Below are 15,771 nucleotides of genomic sequence, written 5' to 3' on the forward strand. Positions count from 1 at the left end.
AAAACAATAACTTTTGTTGTGTCTGTAATCAAAAAAAGAAAGTTAAGAGGGATCAAAGTTTTTTATGCCTTCAAGTGTGCCTGTAGTGTATTTAACGGGTTAGTTTCATCAGGATGTATTGACAAAGATATCTGACTATTATCAGCATAACACTGGAAATCAATTCTCTCTTTTTTTTTCAACGGCACTAGTGGCTCGTTTTCTGTACAGTGGGCTGATAGATTCAAACCTGGGTCGGCCACGTCGATGACTAACGCCTCCCTACATGGGTCTTGCACACTATAACTCATAAATCAATTGTCTTATCACAGTTCAAGTCATCAACCAACAAACTATAGATCTATAGATCTTGTGTTGGATAAACCACATTTTTTTCCACCTTTTTTCATTTTAATTAGATCATCATGATTTTTGTCCTTTAGGATATTTTTCAAATTTATTTGATTTTGGTTGTGGGTAAGAACCTACATAGATGGGCTAATGAGTGGGTAACAGTAGAGAAGCTGCAGAGAGGTGTGTTAAACTACAGCTCTGCTTCCTGGTCTGCACCCTGGTCTTTCAGGGTTTCAAAGGATTAAAACATTTGTGGGCAGAGCTAGAAATACGTATTTAAGCAAGGCAAACTACAGACCTCAGTTATGTCTAACTCTAGATATAGAAAGAAGCATCTTAGTAGTAGAAATAATTTACTTCATTATTCATGTAATTGGTCATATAAATAATTTTAGTGATCCTAACTGACCTTAAACAACTGCACAGCAGTGTACTGTGTTAGGATAAAAATAACGTTTTGTTTATTTTAGAATGAGTTTTAACAAATGATAATCCATGTTTTATAATGTTCTATTTAAATTTTATAACAGCATTAATATAAAAAAAACTAACATTACACAATGTCCATGTTTAGACATCTGGATTCAATTCATAACTGTCATCTGATTGCCTCTTCCAATTAGTAACCAAAAGTGCCAAACATTAAAAGTGGGTTAAAATAATAGAAATAAAACGGCCAAAGAAAGAAGTTGTTTCCGGATAGATGAATTATTTCCCATCCTGTGATGTGGAATATCATACTGTGTGAAGGTACCATCAAAGAGGAATGCAACATGGCATCAAAGTCTAGTCTGTTTTCATGGAGTAATGCTGAGAATGGCATCCACATTTTCCTCAAAGAAAACCTTTTTTTCTCTTGCCACATATATTCCATCTTAGCAGCTAGAACATCTCAGCCAAAATTCCAACATGATGGAGATCTCTAGTTTAAAAGCACTATTATTATAAACCAAACAATTTAATGATGACAGAAAATCATCCAAAGATGTTTTTTTTAGCAATAATCATACAAAAACTGGACAGTACTAAATTGAATTTGTTAAAGATTTTTTTTAGCACCACAATAGCTGTCACAAATAGTACAAGACTCATCTATCTGCCTTGTTTTACCTTTTGAGTATTGTAGCACAAAAGACATTTTAGAATGCGTTCATAATAGGAACTGATAAAGGGAGCTTTGTATATTGTACAAAGATTACTCCCACAATTCTCCTGACACTGAAAAATAACAAGCTTCTCAGCCCATGTTTACCTTTAACACTAAACAAATGACGAAGTTCCTATATTGTTCAGATAAACAAAAGATTATCAGTCTACTGGAATGGACAAGTGTCATGATCCACTGGTGTGATTTTGTTTGGTTAGAAAACAATGACTTTAATCTCCCTGGGTAGATGTTCTGTTTTCCTTGTTCATTTGTCTTATGAATGGTTTTCTATCATTAAACTCTTTCTGACATTACACGGCTGCAATATAGAAACATGCAGAAACGAGCTGTGCAATACAGTGATATTTTTAACCCTATAATGCCAAATGTATCATATTTGATACATACGGTTTCTGAAATATTTTGCATCTGAAACCTTTTGCATAATTTAATGGTAAAAACTTTGCTCAAAATCCTATTGTACACAATCAGATATACCTGATAACAGCCAGTAGAAGACTACACAAAAAATAATCTTGACTTATAATAAATTATTAATATCAAAAATGTATTTCTGTTTTTTCTTTTTACATATTTTGTTAAAATGGCAAATAAGGAATTCAAACCCCCAAAAAAGTAATTTTCTGTTTTGTTTTATTCTTGGATTGGGCTTTAAAGGGCTAGAGACTTTTTTCTCTCTAAATATAATTCTTTTGCAACTCAGTTTTAATAAAAGAAATGTGCTCAGATAATAAATTTAAATACACTTCTTGTTTATGAATTTTAGATGCTCCAAATGCAATTGAACATCTCAGGGACCATGCTTGTAAGAAGAACTAACAAAGGAAATGGCCGTCTGATCGCACAGTTGGAAGCTCTGTTGCATTGCAGCAAGATGCATGCCGTTTGACATGTTCTCGCTGTGAATGTATGGATTCTCTCTGGGTTCGCTCAAAGAAAAACAATGCACTCCAAAAAATTCTTCAGTCATTTTTTTCTCTTAAAATAAGTGCATTTTTTCTTGAATTAAGGAGGTAAGGGAGACACTTTGCCTATGGACCAAGACAATTTACATTTAAAATAAGAAAAAAACAATTATATTGTCTTATTTCAAGTGCATAATATCTAATTATCTTATTTTAAAATAATAATACTCATTCCATTGGCAAATCATCTTATTTACCTGCTAAATACCCTTGATCTAAAACATTTTTACTCATTTTTAGATCGTTTTTGCAGTATGGCTGTTCTGTCAATGGATTATTCTACTCACTTTTACCTGCACCTTGGGCTCCCTAAGTGACACCCCTCTAGTAATCCAAACATAAAATAAGTTTGACCCAAAATCAAACACTCATATGCAGTACAATGTCAGCTTAATATTTTAATAAATGAATGATTATTCCAACGTATTAGATTTTTCTAATTACAGATTGACAAATGTAGTCCTATTTACCAAGTAAACATTTTAAACAAAATATCTTAATAAGTGGCAAATCGGAAACTTTAAATTGGAAAATTTCAGCAGTAGAAAAGATTCTTTGAAAACCACTAAAATATGTGAAGTTCTTGGGTGAGTAACTTAAATTTACATGGTCTGTCCTTCTAGCTGTTCCTTACCTAATCTCTGTGTGACTCCTGTCACCTAGCAACCACGTGATAGATTGAATCACAAAAAGAGAGCAAAGCTTTTTCTTTTTTTATACACTTCATTTTAGTGTTAGAAAAAGCATAAAGATTTGTTGTCATTATTTTTTAATGAATAATCTCAATGTAATTAAATAAGAAAACTAAACAAAAAAAAAAATGAGGGCCATGTAGAATAGGCAGCTAGAACAGAAACCTATAATTAAAGCAAACAATTAGTCCTTAAGATGAACATGAGGGTTCTTTATTTTCTTAATTAACCAGACATGTCAAATATCTCACGATATACCTTCAGAATTATTTGTATAAATAAGTTCCAAAGAAAAAAAAAGGTTTTGTTTTTTTATTTATGATATAAATCCAAATTTGATAATATTCTCTGGATCTCAATCTTTTGGTTTTCTACTTTTTTATCAAATCAGTGAGTCAAACAGCTGCACTGTAGAAGCAGGCAGGTGTTAAAGAGGAGCAAATTACTAATCTCCTTATATACCAGCTGTCCAGCACAACACTAATGTTACGGTAAATCAAACAATTCCCTGTTAATCTGACTGAAGTATGTCTGTTTTCAGTTGCCACTCAGGTGTGCTGAATGTCAGCTGCCTTTTTCCAGGAGAGCTGGAGCCAATTTAAATTAATTGATATCTTATAGTCTGAAATTGATTTTAAATTCATGGTAATCATTTTTAGGAAGAAAAAAAAACTAAATAGAGCTTATTCAGACCCCTTCTGATAGCTTTTTCTTTTCTAGTGAGGGTTCGTGCAAGAATTGAAATTGTGTGCATGTTCATTTGGATGTGGCATTAGCAGCATTAGCAGTTTGCCTATAGGCCCTAGTCCATTAACATCATTTCCTGTTCTTCTACACAAACTTCAACACATACCCACTGCCTGTAGGTGAGTCCCTGGTTGTTGGAATCATTCCTACAGGTTGATTAGATTTGGGAGTAGTGATAGCAAGGTGGGCTACTGTTAGCACCCTTCCAAGAATGATGTCAATACAGGAGAAGGATTAAATTGTGCCTTGTAGAGAGCACACTCTTACAGGTTTTTCTTTGGTGTGCACAATGAACCGCCACCAAAGAAAAAAAACAAAAAAACAAGCCAATATCACGCCATGGATTTTCCAGCAGTTTTTGATTGAAGCCCAGCACCAAGACACATATGAAAAAGCCTGCTTTTCTTTAATAGACACCGCAGATATTAACATTTTATAAAGCTAAAATATTTCTTTAAAAAAAAAAACATCTTAAAACTTTTTAGCATTTTGTTTTGAATCTTGTTTTTGATTGTCTTGACTTTGGCATTTATTTCCTACATTTCTGAGAAAAGAAAAGTCCACCATACCTTTAATATGTTCATTTTCAATAGCAGTTATAGCCAGTGCCCTGCTTAACCAATCTGCTTTGACCCACAGTGAATCATGGGATAGGAAGCCACAGGAAGGAAACAATGGCAGTTATTTATGTCTGGAAAAATAAAAGATGCAGTTGTTGGCCAAATTTGAAGGAGACCTAAAAATCTGGTGTAATCAGCCAAGAAATGAGACCATTTGTCAGGATTTGGTTTAGGATTGTTGACCCAAAGCAGAGGCAGGAAGGCAGAGGTGAATAGAAGGTAGATTTAATGACGAACAACTGAAAAAACAAAGTCCAAACAAACAGACAACCGAAAATCCAAAAGCAAAGTTAAAAAAAAAAAAAGAAACAAGAAAATTCAAGTCAAACGTTACCAAAAAACCTTGGAGACAACAGGGGAAGAACTGTAACCAGGAGGAAGGCTCAGAGAGACTCTAGTAGGAGGAAGACTGATAAGGTTAGACGAGGACCCAGCAAATAAGAACAGAACAGAAAGAGTCTTTGTAGGACACTGAAACAAAGAGAGGGCTAATGAGCAGATTAGAAGCAGGTGTGAGCAGAGCAGAAACAAGAAAGGAGATAGAGAAAAAAGGAGAAATCAAGAGGGCAGCAGAGGGCAACAAATAAAAATCTGAGAACAGAAAAAACAAAATAAGAATCAAACCACTAAGACTATAAAACATGGAGTAAAGCAAAACAGAACACTCAAAAGAAAAACATAACAGAGCCAAGACTGAAACAGTATAAACCAGAGAACACAGAAAATAAAAAGTAAAACCACTAACACTATAGAAAACAAGGAGTAAAGCAAAAATGAACACTAAAAAGAAAATATAACAGAACCAAGACTGAGACAGTAACTGAGAAAAACCCAAGGGACACAACAAGATAAGAATTAAACCATAAAAACCTATAAAACAAAGAGCAAAGCAAAACTGAATATCAAAAGAAAAACATAACAGAAACAGAAACCTAACACCATTGAAAGATGGTGGGGTCCCATTTCATGTTTATTGGACATTTAAAGACTTAATTGGGCATATAGCAGATAGAATTTACTTATTTGTTTCAGTCTTGTGGCCTCATGATGTTACCCTTGGTGATGCGCCACATCCAAAGACATAAGGTAGTTTGCTTTCAACCCTACTTGGAATAATAATAATAAAAATAATAATAAAAATACTTTTCAATTTAGAATGGGCTCATTTTATGTATATATTTTTTTCTTTTATAAGGGTATTCTCGTTCATAGCCAAGTTTTCATGTTCAGGAAACCTGTTTTGATGAGAAAAATCATTCATCATTGCAATTTTCCACCTCCAAGCTGTTGATTGAGAAAATCAGAATTGGAACACGGGTTAAATTTGCTCAAGCCTTTTCTACTGACAGCGCTCATATCACCTATGTAAACATTTGAAAAGCTATTTTAAACCCACATCCAGGCTTTAGAAACCGACCGATAACACTTCCTCCCTGTCCCTAAGGCTAGGTGCGCGTCTTCCTGCGTCGCAATGTCCGCGCGTCTCGCTGTGGAGCAGCGCGTAAAAACTGCGCGTAACACATTCCAGCAGAGAGAAAGTGGGAGACTGAGGAACCGTGTGTTTCTGTGAAGGCGGATAAGATTGTATGAATGGGTTTTTGGTCAGACCCAAGCGTCCATAAAGCACCTGGGATTTCATGTTTGACCGCGATGGACCGAAACATCTGGAGTTAGAGCTCACGGGATAATCGGACTACAGAGGTAAGACAATAAAAACTAAATTGAGATAGTTAGCTTATTCTTGCAGGCGATACTTTGTTCATTAATTGGATAATATAAATGGATTTGATATTTTACAAGAAGGGTGAGGAACGATATTTGAAAAATAATTTAAAAAGAAATATCTTTATATCTGACTACGCCACGATGGTTTTTTTTATTAACTCTGGAGGCTCATTGTTGCAAAGAAACTGTATTTTTCCATTTGTATTATCATTATTATCACAATTTGGATCATTTTTATTAAAATATAATGACAAAATATGTGATGCCCGACTAACCTTTTAAGTTTTATATCCTTTTAACATATTTTGCAACAGGTAGATTACAACGTGAATTGTAAATAATTTCTGAAGCCATTCATTGACTAATGAAGCCTCCTCAATAGTCTGCACGCCCCTCATTATTTCTTATTACGCACAGCACGGTCATCCTTCCTTTTTTTTTTTTTTTTTGCCACCAGGTAACAAGGGGAGTCATGGACGCTGAGAGTCTTATTAAACATTTTCAACGAGAGCCAGAGGCCACTTTAATGCCAATGTCTGTGAGCTCTGACTGGCTGGACTATGAAAACGAGACCACCGGGAATCAGTTCCAGCAGCCAGTCTGGCAGGTGGGGAAGGAAAAGAGGGCTTCAGTTCAAGAAGTTCAGATTATATATAGATTTTTGGCACATTGTTATGTTGATTATGGCTTACAGAGAATGAAAACTCAAAGAACAGTTTCTCACATATATGGGAACAATGAAAAAAAAAATTGAAAAAGAAATGTTGGTTGACAGAAAATTATATATTCATATGCATTGTTAGGTATAGTACTGATGGTGGTGTCAGAAGTACTGAGTCTACCTGACTAATCTGTGTGAATCCCTTGAAAGAGCTTTGCTTCTCAATTATTATTGATGCTTTGTATCTTTATTCTTTACACTTTTTCCTTCCACTGATTTTTCATTAATCTTCATTTATCTAGCAATCTTTGACCAGCCAGTTTCCTTAACGATTAACTTTTGGGGCTTACCCTCCCTTTGTAAGATTGATTTATTGATTTACTTTATTGAGTTCACACTGGAGAAATATACTTGTTACATCAGCTAAAAAATGAAAGAAGAATCATCTGCCAAAGGAAGAAAAATGTGTATAATGTAGAGAAACAGGTTATTGCACAGGGTATCAAATAGTAATTGCACAAGTTTTTGCCGTTGTAGTGTCACATTGTATGGTCTGGAAAGCTGTCAAAACAACAGTCTATCTATTGTTGTGTTGGACACAGCATATTCCAATGCTGTCATTTTTATCAGCTCGAAGACAAACAAGAAATGAAACAGAAATAATAATTGTATGTTCCTTTGACTTAAATACATACTCAAGCTTACCTTTTTCAAGTAAACTACCAAAATGAAATAACTTTATGAAGATATATTAGGACTCTACCAAAACACGACCAATGCTTAAACTCTTCTTCTCCCTCTTTGATAATGCTAGTGACAGTTCTCTCCTCCCCTCCCCTGTTTGTCTTCCTCCTACTCTTCCTCTCAGGTGGCTCTGTGGGCCATGGCCTACTCTCTCATAATATTGGTGTCTATCACAGGGAACGTCACAGTCATCTGGATCATCCTTGCTCATAGACGCATGAGGACCGTAACCAACTACTTCATCGTCAACCTAGCCTTTTCGGATGCATCCATGGCAACCTTTAACACCCTTTTCAACTTTGTCTATGCTCTGCACAACGACTGGTACTTCGGCCTGGGTTATTGTAGATTTCAGAACTTCTTTCCGATCACAGCTATGTTTTCATCAATATATTCGATGGCTGCCATATCAGTGGACAGGTAATATATTCTTACTCTAAACTATTCACTCATTTAGGTTTTTTAAAGTAAATCTGGATAAGTAAAGAACCTCTATTAAAACACTTATCATAGCACTGCTTCTCTTCTTTTCACATAAAGTCAAAGATTCAGTCTTTAAATGTGGGCACTGATGTCCGGTGAAACTATCCAGATTTATAGGAAAGAGCTTTTTGAGAGGATTCAGTTTGCACATCTTTTAAGATAACCTAGCATCTCTTTGTGAAATTCATCTAGTTATGGTCTAAATAGAAATAACCTTTTAAAATATGTTTAGCAGGAACTATACAAACTGAGCTGCAGCATGAGGGAGATGTGGGCCAACACACAGCTGAGACACAGATGTTGTTAATGCTTAGTGAAGCGTGATTGGTCAGTCTGCTAATGGCGAGGCTCTGCTTTGTTTATTTTCTATGTTTTCCAAATTACAATTTGACATCCACTGCATTGATTGATGTTGCTAGCTGTGGAGCTGACAGCAAACTTGATCTTTTGTAATGGCTTCTTACACACTGTTTTCAATAGGCCATTATTTATAACAGACAGCTGCATCACACTGCTTTTGATGCACTTAGATTTATTTCAGTTTAGTGTGTTAAGATAGCAGTAAGGATATAATTAGTTGTTAGGGACAATTTACATTAATTAAAAATATGTAAATGCCCCAGAATTAGCCAAAGGGCTATTTTTCATCTGTTGTCCATAAACAACACATTAATTAATTCATTAATTAATGAATGAATGAATTCATTCATTCATTCATGTAAGTGTTGTTAATAAAAAACAACGATAAAAGTATTTTCAATCAAATATTCAAAGTCAAGTAAATACGGATTATCAAGTAATGCAGTTTTTGATTCAAGAAAACAGCTGCTGAGTCACCATCTCGAGGTAACCAACAGTTGGTGGCTTTGACTTGTTAACTCTGCAATAATCACTCAGCCTGCATGCATGCATGCAGCAACAGTAGAAGAAAAGCTCCACCACAACCTTGTTCAGTGCAGTGTAAACAGACACAACCGACTGAGAGTGTAAAAGGAAAGTTCACACACTAACCCCCCCCCACACAAATGTTTTTTTGAAGAAATTGATGTTACATTCAGACAGCCATTATACTGAATTCAGACATACATTCATCCTAGACTCCTAAAGCTGCTGAAAGGGAAACATCCTCTCTTGTCTTTTTTTCACTGTAACAGCAGCACTTGGGTCAAATATGGACCGATCGTAGTCAAGCTTGATTTAATAAAACGGCATTGCTGTGTTTTTGGTTCAGTAAACCTGATCTAACTGGTCTGCAATCTCATTATTTGAGCTTTATGGTGGTGGTAGACAATGGTTACTTTGGCTGTAAATTGATAGAGGGGCATGTTCACCAACTGTTTTGTTTCTCCCTGGTACACCACCGCTGATAAACCGAATCACTGACACAAGGCTGGATGGGTCCATGCTTTCATGTCCTGTTTTCATCATCCTGACCCTGCCATCTCAATTTTGCAGCTATAACTGATGGATCAGTCAACAGTTTTCTGATCTCGTATTCTAACTATGGTGAGCCCTTGCAAATTGCATCCTGGGTCTTCACTTCTGAGCTTAAAAAAAATGCCCCCAAGTGTGTCTTCTGCAGCTTTAAGATGCTGGTTCTGACATGGTATCCTGCATACCTTAATGGTGACAAGTTGATTCAAGCTGCTGCTGTCTTGTCCATTCTCCTCTGAGATGGTGACACTGTTTTCCCTATTCCTTTGTTAAATTAGTTTCCTGATTCACCTGCTGACTGTCACTGGTATCATTTTATTTAAAAATCCGTGTTGAGTTTAGTTCCCCCTTAGCTCCTATCCCTTGTTGATATAAAATATTCAAGTTACTCTCTGCTTTCAGATTAGTTTATATTACTAAATATACCTAAGGCTTATTTTCATGATTTTATTCTCTGTTGATCTTGATGAATACATACTAAACTTTTTTTTATATCTAAAGATATAAAGAGAACTTAAAACTTTTTGCAATGGCCTGCCTATTTAGAATGACTAAAATGCGCCGTAGGTCGGTCTGACTGATCAGGCTTTTTTCTCAAACAAGACTTATGCACTGCTGATCTTTCCTACCATAGATGTTAAGGATCTTATTTTTTGAAACACGTTTCGTTTATTCAAAAGAATCTTACAGAAGGATGTTGCGACAGTGCAGGGGTTAGAGACCATTGATCATGTTTGGAGGACTCTACCTTTAAAGCAGCTCTCCTGGGTTCTAATATCTGCCTGGAGACCTATACTATATGTCACCCCCCCTTTCTCTTTCCTTTTTTTTTAACTGTACAACTAAACGCAGCTAAATTTGAAAAAGAATCTATCCTGCAGAATATTTCACTCTTTGAGATGTCCCATAACATGAATAATTCTGTAATGCTTTGTACTTATTCATGTCTTGACAATACAGTTTCTCCAAAGATGAGAAACACATTGATGCATTTGAATAGTTTGAATCTTTTACACCTCCTATTAAAACTTGCCATGCATCTGAACAGAATGTGCAAAATCAGCAAAGGATTAAAAAAAGAAAACCAAATTCAACACTGCACAGAATACACATTAACATTTTAATCAGCAGAAACATGAATTAATTCATCTCAGTGACAAAACAACCAATCAATGGGTACAAGCAAAGATCTGAGGCAAAAGGAAGACGACAAAGATGATGGAAATCACGCAAAAACATTAATCTGTGATTATTCTAATCACAGCAACATCAAGTCTTAAAGGATGCTAAAAACATTTTGGTTTTTATTCAAACTAATTCATGCAAGATTTCACTTCATTAGTCATGAAACACTTAGGCTGTCTGCCCTGAATGGTTCAGCTGTGTGACTCACAGCCTCAGCCTAATGATTAGACCATAAAGTTGACACACTGAGTAATAGAGTTTTACAGAACATGTTCTATTATTCTTCTCTCTACACATAAATATACAAAAGAATCCAATATATATATATATATATATATCCTTAGTGAGCACAAAGAATTTCAGAATCTCCGAGTTGAAATTTTCTGCGATTGTCGACGCGTACCACCATCATATCATCATCTTAACATCATCAGAGACTAGCAAATTATATTTGCTGGGGAAAATAATTGATGCGACTAATTTTTCTGTAGATTGGATTATGTTGTGTTATTGTTGCTCTAGCAGCTGGTCAGGGACATAACCAGAGGCAGGCAATCAGAGGCACACAGTTTTATCTGTTTACTTTCTGCCCCCTGCACATACTGCTTTTCATTTCCATGGATTAATACCGATGTAAACCAGGCAGATTCACACAAATAAAAAAGATGCAGGTTTTCCTTTCAAATTGAAATGCTTGTTTTCCTCAGAGGGTATTTTTATCTCTTTACTTATGCTAGATGAACTTATAGTGTGATTTCCAGTTAAAACTAGAATATTATTTCTAGAAAAAGCCTCCATATATTTAAACATCTTTTTATGTTTCATACTACAACCACTGCTTTATGTTTCACTTTTTGTTTTCTGTAATAAAGTATATAATCGGAATTGAGATTAAATTGCAGTAGTATGGATTTAACACAACACCTCTAAATTTACCATTGTGTTGCCTGGTCCTGCAGTTTTACTGTGCCTCATTATTTTCATCTTCTAATTAGAAGTAGATAGCTCTAAACATCTCCATCTGTTTTTTGGTTTTATTGGTTCTTTTTTTTTGTTTTTTCACTAATCTTCTCAACAAACCTTACTTGTATTCCATTATTTTCCTCTCCCTTTTACATCCAACCAGTTGGCCTATCACATCAAAGACACATTAAAGTAGCTTAAGTTGATAAATTTTAAATGTAAAAAGGTTTCTGAATACTTCTGTAAGGCAATGTTGTTAAACATAGCTGAACATTTGCTTAATACTTCTAAAAAAAAAAAAAAAAAGAAATCTGCTTTAAAAATATATAGTATTTTCTTTTTTTTTTTTTTTTTTACCAATTTGTGAACAATAAACCTCTTTAACTGAAAGCTTTAGTTTCTCATTTAACTTGAGGGAATGTCTTAAATTGATTCCAACCCTCCTTGTTAGATAAACTTTTTCTCTGGCTTTCTTCCAGGTACATGGCGATCATCCACCCACTGAAGCCTCGCCTCTCCTCCAGCTCCACAAAGGTCGTAATTGCTTTGATTTGGATGGTGGCCTTCTCGCTGGCTTTCCCTCAGTGTTACTACAGTGTAACTAAATTTTACTACCCCAGGACCGTGTGTATGGTCGACTGGCCGGATGATTATGGAGGAACCCATCAGCTAAGGTGAAAGAAGAGGATTGAATAAAATAGACTAACATTGAGACAGAATCAGACTTTGATTTCTAGATATTCTGTTTTAGATTGATTTTTTAAGCTTTCAGCAGCTCTATTTCCCTTTTTCGCATCATTTGTCAATTTTGCCTCTCTACTTTCTTCTGTATAATTGTGTTCAGCTACCAGTTTGCAGTGATATTGCTGATCTACTTGCTCCCTCTGCTGGTGATGTTGGTGACCTACAGTTTAGTTGGTCGGTCGCTCTGGGGTGGACACATCCCTGGGGAGGCAACAGAGCATTACCACAGCCAGATTACAGCCAAGAGGAAGGTCTGCCTGCTTTCTTAAGCCCTTTTTAGTGAAGATTTTTGGTTTTCTTTAAATCTTCATTTTATTTCGTCTGTAACTTTCTAGGTGGTGAAGATGATGGTGGTTGTGGTGGTGACCTTTGCTCTCTGCTGGCTTCCCTACCATATTTACTTTATTTTGGGCTCCTTTAACAGAGATATTTATAAACAGCATTACATCCAGCAGGTTAGACCCAGATTATCTGCTTGTTGTGCATAAATATGACAGAATTATCACTCAACACCCTTTATCTCTTTGTTAGGTGTATCTGGCTATTTTCTGGTTGGCTATGAGTTCAACAATGTACAATCCAATTATATACTGCTGTCTGAACCAAAGGTAAAATATTCATGTATCCATGTTTGACCAGTAGAACAATATCTGTGAAATCATGAGCTCTTCAGAATGTTTCCATGTCCTTCTACAGGTTTCGAGCCGGATTCCGTCATGCGTTTGCCTGGTGTCCCTTCATCAAAGTGTCAGAGGAGGATAAGATGGAGCTGCAGTACACCCACACCTTCAGAGTCACGGTGACGCGCAGCAGCCGCAGCGTGGACTCTTACACGCATGGATCCAGAAAAACAAACAACGCAAACTCAGAGAAAGTTGCTTGTTTGCAGCGGAAAAAAAACCTGTGCAGCTCACAAAACTATCACATGGTTAGGAAACAGGAGGACACAGGAGGACTTTGAAGATCTGCTCTGTGAGCTCGAAAATTATTGTTTACAATATCAAGGAATGAATGTGACTGAAAAATAACGAAAGTACTCCTGATCCTTTTCATGGTTTTGGTGCGCTCTGTGCTTACTTCTAAAGATGCTTGCAAAAGTAATCATACCCCTTGTTTCACATTTGTTTTACATGAATACCATAATTTTTATAGCAATTTAATTAAATTTTCTGTAATTGATTAACACAAGTTAGTGCATCATTGTGACATCCGATTCAAATGATTAGATTACCTCCTCAGCACGCCACCAAATGTCTGTTGATTACCTATTAGTTTAGGTTAAGTGTGTGGCTGCAAGGAAATGGATAAAACAGAGTACAGAAACCCCTGTAAACAAGAATGGAGAAGCTCCAACCCAGTGAAAATGATAAATGGTTGGCACACGTGTCTGTTGGTGACCTGAGGTAATACTATGGAGAATAATCTTTGTTGCAAACCAGGCTTTATTTTGTCATAAATAACTTCATTTTGCCTTAACCTGTAGCTCATTAGCTGTGTGGTGCTTGGCCTTTCTAAATCACTTAGTCCTCTAAACTCAAATACGTTTCTAAATGACTTCACAGACCTGCTGCATCAGCCCTGAAAATTACACACAGATTATAACTCTTCTAAAGGTGATTTTAGAGGGGATTTGGTTGCAATGGTTTTTATTCCGGTGTGTAAGGGTGCAGGAGGGAAATACAGATTCCACGCTTTAGATTTTTATTTGTGAATCATTTTTAAACCATGCAGCATCTTTTCTGTTCACGGTTATGCACTACTTGGTGTTTGTAACAGTAAATGAAAACAAAAACTGAAATATATGAAAGTGACAAAGCAGGAAAAGGTTCAAGGGACATGAATATTTTTGTAATGTACTGCATGTAAGAAGGAGAGAATCGTTGTTCACTGTAACAGATCATCTGACTCAATATCACATGTAAATTCTATTTAAAAACTTTTATTTGATGTACATTTTATGGACGATTGGAATAGCATGAAGAACCAAGCAAAAGAAGTAAAGGGACTTAAACCGACAGCCTTTCTTTGAGGTGCTAGCCTTTGAACAACAAGGTTCTGTTGAGGGTTTACATTTGTTGAATACTGTAAATAATAGACTAGCAGAGACTAAATGTGAGATTCTAAAGTTTTTTTGCTGTGTAAAATGTCTAAATATGAAGCGACATTGTTCTCTTATGGCCAACATCCCCTTCATTCTTCCGCTCATTGTAAACTTTTACATTTCTGTGTTGCTTTTAAAATGGTAAATAGTTTTTTTCTGAACTCTGTAGTGCTCAAATTAAACCTTCTATTCAAGATTTACATCATCAGAATCATTGCAAAAACATTAATAATGATAAATCTATCAGGTACTGCAATTTTGGCATTTTTCAACATCTCTCCCTAAACCTAACCCATTGTATCACCCACTGCAGCCATAAATAACTTTGACTATACCATTCCAAAACCTTAATGGTATTTAGAGGAAGGTTTGTACCATGACCACTTTTAAATGCCATTTTATATTTTTCTCTTCAGTTTACAGAACATACTCATCAGTCTTGGCTTCATCAAGAGGTTCTTGCTCACCATGAGATTGGTTTTCTTTTTTTTCCCCCTACCCATTTTTCAATTTTCTCTTAAGTCCTGAACACAGACCTTAATTGATGTTTGTGGGGCCTGCTGTGTTTTTATAAGCTGCTCCTCAAGGCACACTGCCCTTCATGTTTTAGATGCTTCTCTGCTAAAACACACCTGATTCAGATGATTGCAACTCAGCAAAGCCTGATAATCTGCTATGGATGTCAGATGTATGAAAACTGGCAAACATGTAAAACATGAAAGGCAGTGTGTGTTGAGGACCAGGGTTGAAAACAATGCTGTAGGGCCTTAGATGCTTTAGTTTTTTTTTTTTTTTTTTTAATGTCCTCTATGATAAAGTTATTAGAAATGACATAAAAGTTTGCAAACCATCATTGGTTTTAGATTCACACCTGTTCTTAAATGTCTAAAGGTGGAGATGTGATGTGCCATATTTTTAGACCTAATTGGCCTACTTCATGTTGTCATGCAGGTTCTATTTAAATTGAAACTAACCTTCAAGAACTGTAATTAGACAAATTAAATTCCTGATTTAACCAAGGGGGTAGTACACCTGTAAATAGCTTTGTGTTGTTTCAGTTAGCCTATCGATTAACTAATGCAATCATCATTTAAAAAACTACAATTTATATTTACATTTACTCTAACTTTGTTGATGTTAAAATTTATCATATGATCTGAAACATTAAGTGAATAAAACATCAAGAACAGGAGATATTTTTAAAGG

General features: G+C 35.6%; 1 protein-coding gene across 2 annotated transcripts; it reads left to right on the forward strand.

Moving 5' to 3' along the window:
* The first annotated feature begins 6,063 nt into the window (after positions 1 to 6,063).
* On the forward strand, positions 6,064 to 15,332 carry tacr2 (tachykinin receptor 2). 2 transcript variants are annotated; one of them, XM_015386459.1, is made up of 8 exons: positions 6,064 to 6,226; positions 6,708 to 6,857; positions 7,780 to 8,075; positions 12,200 to 12,394; positions 12,565 to 12,715; positions 12,800 to 12,919; positions 12,996 to 13,072; positions 13,161 to 15,332. In XM_015386459.1, exons 2-8 carry the CDS (start codon positions 6,723 to 6,725, stop codon positions 13,423 to 13,425), a joined length of 1,239 nt encoding a protein of 412 aa, XP_015241945.1. In that variant the 5' UTR covers positions 6,064 to 6,226; positions 6,708 to 6,722; the 3' UTR covers positions 13,426 to 15,332. The 2 variants fall into 2 exon arrangements, with proteins under 2 accessions (XP_015241945.1, XP_015241946.1); XM_015386460.1 differs by lacking the exon at positions 6,708 to 6,857.
* The last annotated feature ends 439 nt before the right edge of the window (positions 15,333 to 15,771 follow it).

Source organism: Cyprinodon variegatus, unplaced genomic scaffold (genome assembly GCF_000732505.1).
Source record: "Cyprinodon variegatus isolate N-32 unplaced genomic scaffold, C_variegatus-1.0 Scaffold369, whole genome shotgun sequence".
Classification (NCBI taxonomy): Eukaryota; Metazoa; Chordata; class Actinopteri; order Cyprinodontiformes; family Cyprinodontidae; genus Cyprinodon; species Cyprinodon variegatus.